The sequence below is a fragment of the Marmota marmota genome, unplaced genomic scaffold (genome assembly GCF_001458135.2).
Source record: "Marmota marmota marmota unplaced genomic scaffold, marMar, whole genome shotgun sequence".
NCBI lineage: Eukaryota > Metazoa > Chordata > Mammalia > Rodentia > Sciuridae > Marmota > Marmota marmota.
The window spans coordinates 988,841-996,464 of record NW_026003318.1 but is presented as its reverse complement, the minus strand read 5'-3'; the positions used below and the strand labels follow the sequence as shown (position 1 = coordinate 996,464).

The following is a 7,624-nucleotide window of genomic DNA, read 5'->3' as shown; positions in this document are numbered from 1 at the left end:
GCATTAGGCACACATAGCTTGGCTGGTGGCAGCCACAACTGCCTAGAGGAAGAGAAACCTAGGCAGAGAGAGTAGGAAAGCTGACGTGTGGGAGCTTGTGAAACAGAGACGGAGCTGTTCTTAAAGGACTCAGGTGGTGGGAAAAGTTGCTGAGTGAAAATCAACCAAAGTTGCTTGGCCCACAGGTTGAGAGTCCTGGGAGAACCAGGGTCACTAAAAGTGGGCACCATTAAAAGTGGCCTCACGGCAGCAAGCAGGGGCAGGAGACCAGGAGCTCATGAAGGAGGGGCCAGCCTGACCTAGCAGTCACCTACTGTGGAGTTCAGATGGTGCCTGAGGCAGTGTGAGTGAAACCGGCACAGAGAGAATTGTGCCTGGGGTGATCCAGGCTTGCGATATCAAGAAGAGAGGCTTTTCTTAATTGTTGGCACTCATGCAAGCTACTTGGAAGGTGGCAGCAACCAGACAGGAGTGCCTACACCCCAGGCATAACCATGGGTAACTCGTATTCCTAACAGTGACTGTGAGACCTGTGGAGGGTTAGATTCTGCATCCCCAAAGTGGAATTTACAGGAATCCCCTGAGACCCAGATGTCCAGCAGAGACTAGCATCTCCCAGCTACAGGGGTCATGTATCAAATCTCAAATACCCATCAAAATAGTTCCAAAGTTCAGCCACGCCTAATCCCAGCTACAGGAACTTCCAGTTCAGAACTCTGCACTGAGCTTGCCATGTGTGTACACCACTGTCAGCACTCTCCTTCTACGTCAGACTGGACTAGGGGACGGGAAGCTGGGAGCCACTACAACCAGCTCTGACTCCAGCCCACACCTGGCACCTGGGTGTGAAAACCAAAGACCCTGAACTTAATGACCCCGGAGCTGTTTCAGAGCCAAATGATAAATACAGCAAATGACCCACTGCAGAGCCAATGAACATCCATCCTGGCCCACAGTTTTGATCACCTCCATGGAAACAAGACCTTTGTTTTTCATTAGGAATTTTTACCATTTTTTATTCCCTATGCCTTTACTCTCTGAAAATTGTACTTATTGTTTTATTTTATCTATTTGTTGTGTTTTAGCATTTTGCATGATTGTGAGTATATACGTTTGTTCTCACTGTGCAGATAGGTAGATTGGGTATATATTTTCATATAATTTTACATTTATTTCAATTGCTTTCTTCATCCACTCATTATTTAGGCTCAGTTTGACTCTGTGGGGTAAACTGTATGTGAGCTTGAGTTGTTACCATCTTACACTCACTTGTGTCCACCTTGGTTTTTCCCTTCTTCCTCAACTAACACCCAAGCTTTCCTGTTCTACTTTCTTCTCTTTCATTATTTTATTGCCTTTAGTTATGTTCTACTCCTCTTTTGTTATAGCCACCACCTGCTGCTTCTGTTTCTCCTCTGCTCATTTTTTAGATATTTCAGTCTGTCCCTTGACTTCCTACCCTATTGTCTATGCACTTAAAAAAATCATAATTACACAATTTGATAGAATTATATAGTTTAAGTAATTCCTGATGCATTCATTCTCTTGTGATTTTTAATGCGGAAGATGGCATAGTCAACACCTGCTGCTTTATGTCTGATCTAATTCATGGTTGTTTCATGGTGTGGATGTTAAATTCTGACCACACCATTCCTAGACATTTATTTTAAAGCTATACCTCAGGTGCTAACAGTATTTCTATTCCTGGCTTCCCCTTTCTCTAACAAGGGACGGAAAATGATTGGAACAATTCAAGTTCATGGAGTAGAGATCCTGTTGCTAAGCAATATTCAAATCTCAGCTAAGTAATAGCAGTTTAAGTCTACGCATAAACTAGCCCCACGTGAACTCAATAATACTTTGACATGTAGGATTGTTTTTGGGTCTTCTCTCTCTCTCTCTCTCTCTCTCTCTCTCTCTCTCTCTCTCTTTGGTTAGTTTGGCTAAGGGTTTGTGAATCTTATTTAACTTTTCAAATTCCAATTCATTGTTGGTATTTGAAAAACTAGTACCATGGAAAGGCTTCTGAACTGATAAGAGGACTTCTAGAACTGATAAATGAATTTAGCAAAGTAGCAGAATATGAGGTCAACACTTATAAATCAATAGCTTTCCTATATACTCAAAAAGTGATTCTGCTGAGAAGGAAATCGGGAAAATAGTTCCATTCATGATAACCTAAAACAAATAAAATAAAATACTCAGAAATTAATCTGACAAAGGAGTTGAAAGGTCTCTACAATTGAAATTGTAGAATCATGAAGAAAAAAATTGAAGAAGACCTTAGAATATGTAAAGACTTCCCATGTTCATAGATAAGCAGAATTAATTTTGTCAAAATTACACATTCAATGCAATCTCCATCAAAATTCCAGTGGCATTCTTCACAGAACAACAATAAGAACATCCAGTTCTAAAATTCATTTTAAATATTAAGAGACTCAGAATAACCAAAACAGTCCTGAGCAAGAGGAGGGATGCTGGACACATCAGAATACTTGATTTCAAATTATGCTACAGAACTCTAGTAATAAAAACAGTACATTAGTGGTATCAAAACAAACGTGAATACTGAACGAATAGAATTGAAGACAAAAAGAAAACATATATATACTTACAATCCTCTGATACTTGACAAAGGTGCAAAAAATGACTATTGCAGAAGAAATAGCCTTTTTTAACAAATAGTGCTAGGAAATGTGTAGAATAATGAAATGAAATTCGTATTTTCTTATCCTGAAGAACAGCCAAATCAAAGTGGATCAAACACTCAGGAATGAAATCAGAATATTTGCAACTTCTAGGAAAGAACAGCATGTACACTCCAACATGGCAGTACAGGAATTGCCTTCTTTAATACAAACACTAAAGCTCAAGAAATAAAATGAAGAATTAACAAGTTGGATGAATCAAATTAAAAAGACTCAGTGCTGAAAAGTAACTGGTTAAGAGCATAAAGAGCCTACAGAGTGGGAGAGAATGTTTGCCAGCTTCTCCTCTGACAGGGGAATAATAGCCAGAATTAAAAAAGAATTCAAAGAGGTCACCACTAAAACAGATAACCCAACCAATAGAAGGGTCAAAGAACTCAACAGACATTTCTCAAAGGAACAGAAGCAAAAAAAAAAAATGTGAAAAAATTTTGCTATCTCTAGCAATCGGGAAATGCAAAATAAACCCACATTAAAATTCCATCTCCACTACAATAATAATGATAATTATCAAGAATATAAATAATAAATGTTGTTGGAGATTTGGAGAAAAATCACACTCATTTACTGTTATTGGGACTGCAAATTAGTGAAACCACTGTGGAAAGCAGTGGGGAGATTCCTCACAAAACTAGGAACAAAACCACCATGAGACCTAGCTATGCCACTGCTCAGGATTCCTCCAAAGAACTGAACTCAGCATACTGCAGCAATGCAGCCACATGAATGTTTATAACAGCACAATTGACAATAGCTGAGTTATAGAACTCATCCAGGTGCCTGCTCATTAATAGAAGAATGGATTAACACAATGCGGTACATATAAACAATGAAGTTTTACTCAAGCCATAAAGAATAATGAAATCATGGCATTTTCCAAATAAATGGATGGAAGTGAGGAACATCATGCTGAGTGAAATAAGCCAGACTCAGCAGATCAAGGATCAAATGCTGTCTCACATATGCAGAAACCAGAACAAAATAGGTGTAAAAGGAGAGGAATGGGTATCATAGAGCAAAGATCAGAGGAATTTAAGAAGGAGATTGAGAAGGAAGGATGGATGGGGAAAGGGAGGAAATGCAGAATGAATTTAACAAAATCACATTATATGTGTATAACTATACCACAGGGAACTTGATTTTTCTGTATATGTAGAAAGCACCAATCAAAAACTTTAAAATGAATAAAATAAAAACTGGTAGAGGAATCAAAATAAGGGAGGAAAGAAGAAAAGAAAGGGGAGATGCACTGGGGACTGAAATAGACTAAAATCGAATTCCAGAATGTATGATTTTTGTAAAAATGAACCCAAACATTATTTAAAATTATCATGCACTGATAGAAGAATAACATTTTAAAAACTTAAAGTTTAAAATAAACAGATCTTTTAAAGTGTGTGGGGTACAATTCTTTGTCCCAACAGCAGTAACAATAGTCAGAAAAAGAAGCCACATCTGGCCCTAAAGGGGAGGACTCTAAATCACCCTGAGGTCCTGCACTTCTGTGCACACTGGCAATAGTGGCAATGGGGCCCTTGAAATGTGTATGATCCAGGTTGTTGTTTGCTGTGAGTGGGAAATACAACACTTTGACAGTTTAAAATGAAAACAAACTATGCAAGCACAGTAATAATTGCATGTCAAATATATAGACATCATAACATTACACGTCAATATAAATATTATTACACTGGTAGTAGTATATTTACAAACAAAATATACCACTTATAATACAATAGAACACAATGTAAAATTTTAATTAATTATTAATAAAATTAACTAATGTTTTCTTCAGTGAAATAAATAAATGAATGATTGTGATAACTGTATATAATTATCTATTAAATTAATATTGCTTTTAAAAATATAACTAGAAATTCTTAAATGACATACGTGGCTCACCTATATTTCTGTATACATCTATAGGTCAGCACTGTTCTAGAGAGTTCCAGTCTGCATGGAGAGAAGCTATACAGAGGAGCAGAGATGACCATGCTCACTTCTTTCTGGAGGAGAACATCCCACACACTCTCCTCATGGCCCCCAGCACCTCCTTGTTCCTCAGGCTGTAGATGATGGGATTGAGCATGGGGGTGAGGATGGTGTAGAAGACTGCAAGGATCTTATCCTCTGCTGGGGAGCGGAGAGTCTTGGGACGGAGATAAGTGTAGACAAAAGGAGCATAGTAAAATGTCACCACAGTTAAATGTGTGGAGCACGTGGTGAAGGCCTTTTTTCTCCCCTCTTTTGAGCGCATGTGGAAGACAGCAAAAAGGACCCGTCCATAGGAGGCCGTGATGCCAAGGAAAGGGAGGAGGAGAAACAGGCTTGTGCTCACAAACACCATGTACTCATAGTCCCAGGTGTCCACACAGGCCAGGGGCAACATGGCAGGGACATCACAGAAGAAATGATTGATGGCCCTGGACCTGCAATAAGGAAGATGAAGGGCATAGACAGTGTGTGCCAGGGAGTTGATGGAGCCCAGTGTCCAGGACCCCAGGATCATCTTCCCACACTTCATTTTACTCATGCGAATGGGGTAGTGGAGGGGGTGGCAGATGGCCACAAAGCGGTCATAGGCCATGGAGGCCAGAAGTAAGCCTTCAGAACATGCCATTGTCAGAAAGAAGAAGCTTTGCACACCACAGCCCAGGAAGGAGATGCTCTTCTGGCCAGAGAGGAAGCTGATGGCCATCTTGGGGACAGTGGTGGAGATGTACATCAGGTCCATGAGGGAGAGCTGGCTGAGGAGAAAGTACATGGGGGTGTGGAGCCGGGGGTCCAAGAAGATGAGGGCAGTCATCCCTGAGTTCCCCAAACAGGCGAGAACAAACACAGAGATGATCAGGAGCAAGAGAAGTAGGCCTTTATGATTCGGGGGAAACAACCCCAACAAAATAAAGTCATCTGAAGTTTGGTTCCATTTCTCCATGAAAACCTACTGCTTTAAATTCCTTGAAAGAAAATGAAAAACAAATGCTAAGCAATACGCATAAAATGAAACTAGAAGAAAGAATAAGAAGGAATTGACTTTATTAATAATTTATTTTCCTTCAACACCATATCCTTGTTCAACTGTATTTAAGACCTGAATGGAATGTTCCTGCCCCAGTTCTCTCTGTAACCATCTCAGCACATCCTGGACACATACATGGTCTTGCAATACAAAGTCTATACCAGGCACAGGAAACCCAGTGAGGTAGCTGGAGCCTTCCTGCCTGCTGACTCCTGGCAGGAGCATTCCTAGGACTATGCACCAGGCTCAGCCCCGAGGAAGCCAGGATCCTGCTTTCCCAGCTCCCCAACTCAGCACTCAGGTTCACCACAGACATGGCCTGTGGGGCGCAGAAGTGCCCTGTGTGCTTGAGTCTGCATCCTCAGTGACCTCGCCTCCTCCACACCTTTAGTGCCTGCTCTCCCCTCCCCACTGGCAGTGCTGCAGCTGAGTAAGCCAGGGTCTTCTCCCAGAGCTGTGCTGCTCACCTCCTAAACAGAAGCTGCTCGGCTGGTCCTAGAAGTGGGTCATCATTTAAAAGCATCTTTCTTAAGTTGTAAAGGTATCCTGAGTCCCTTAAGATCCACCCTAGTTATAATGCATTGTTTGTATATTTTCTCCTAGTAAGTTTTCCATTTTCTAAAGCCCTAAAAAATGAAAATCAAGCACATAGATTTTCATAAAAATTTTCCTTTCTTTGAGTAAGCAAATTAAAATGATAAAAATGACAGATTTAACAATATGCAAGGTTTTCATTCTGTCTGACGTGGTGGCTTGCTAGAACTCATATCATAATGGAAGCATACATAGATATGGAAAAATTAAACACACCATCAGACATTCCTTCTGTCTATGTAGAAATCATTGATAAGAGATAACTTGTATGAACTCTTTTTCAGATTACTTAATTGATTATAATCTGCCCACAGCCCAAATTTCATGAATTTAGGCACTAATGTCTTCATTTTCTAAATATAAAAGGAAGATGTGAAGAATAACATTTTCAAATACATTTAGGCTTTGGACCAAACTTTGAGCCTCAGCCTTCTTCCAAATGCTAATCAATTTTAAATATCAAATTTAGCAATTGTTGGGTAATTGTTTTCTCTGTGTACAAAAATATTGTTCAATATAACTTTTGTTTTTATTTTGTTGCTCAAAAAAATCATGCCCAATTCCTGTATTCAGTCTAGGCTAGGCAGATGGACCTTGGAGAGAATGTTTCTTTCTTCCTTTCTTGCAATTTAACTTCCTAAGGCACAGACGGGAGGTACTGCTGAGGAGCAGTTCACCTTGGGAGACACCTAAGCACAGGCAGCTTCCTGACTTCAGCTTACATGATTGTCCTTGCCCTCTGCAGACTTGATTGTGTAGGGGAAGTAAAACAAAAACCACATGTCAATCCTACAGAGAATTCATAAAGAAAAAAAACATGTAAATTTCTGTTCTTAGATCTTTTTCTTGATTTTTGTTGCCCAGACCCTTTCTGTGAATGGGCATCTGCCCTCAGTCCCTCAGAGCCTCTGTTCTCCTCTCTATGCCAGCTCACTCTGGAAAGTGCTTCTTTTATTTCATTTGTTCTCCCAAATACACACTAACTGTGATTGTGTCCTTTCTTCTATTTGCAATATAAATGTTTAACTGCCTCCCTCATCTAGTCTCGGTGTGGCTTTCTGCTTTCTATATTTGTGTCCTTCCATCTGAAAGACATGTATGTGCCACATCCTGTCCCTGATGTTAACTGGAAAGTCATCTTGGATTATGGCCTTTTCAACAGGAAAGAACAGCAAGTACTGGGCTGCGGCCCTCATTCCCAGGTGGCAACTTAAGATCAAGTTTTGCTTCATAGTTAGTGAATATGAGTAAAACTGTGAAAGAGATCTTGTAATAAAAACTGGGACTGGGCTTATGATTT

General features: G+C 40.0%; 1 protein-coding gene across 1 annotated transcript; it reads right to left on the bottom strand.

The window, feature by feature from the left end:
• Nucleotides 1-4,707: 4,707 nt before the first annotated feature.
• LOC107160355 (olfactory receptor 2L13-like) lies at nt 4,708-5,646 on the bottom strand. Its single transcript, XM_015507034.2, has one exon. The coding sequence runs from the start codon at nt 5,644-5,646 to the stop codon at nt 4,708-4,710; it is 939 nt and encodes a 312-aa protein (XP_015362520.1).
• Nucleotides 5,647-7,624: the final 1,978 nt, after the last annotated feature.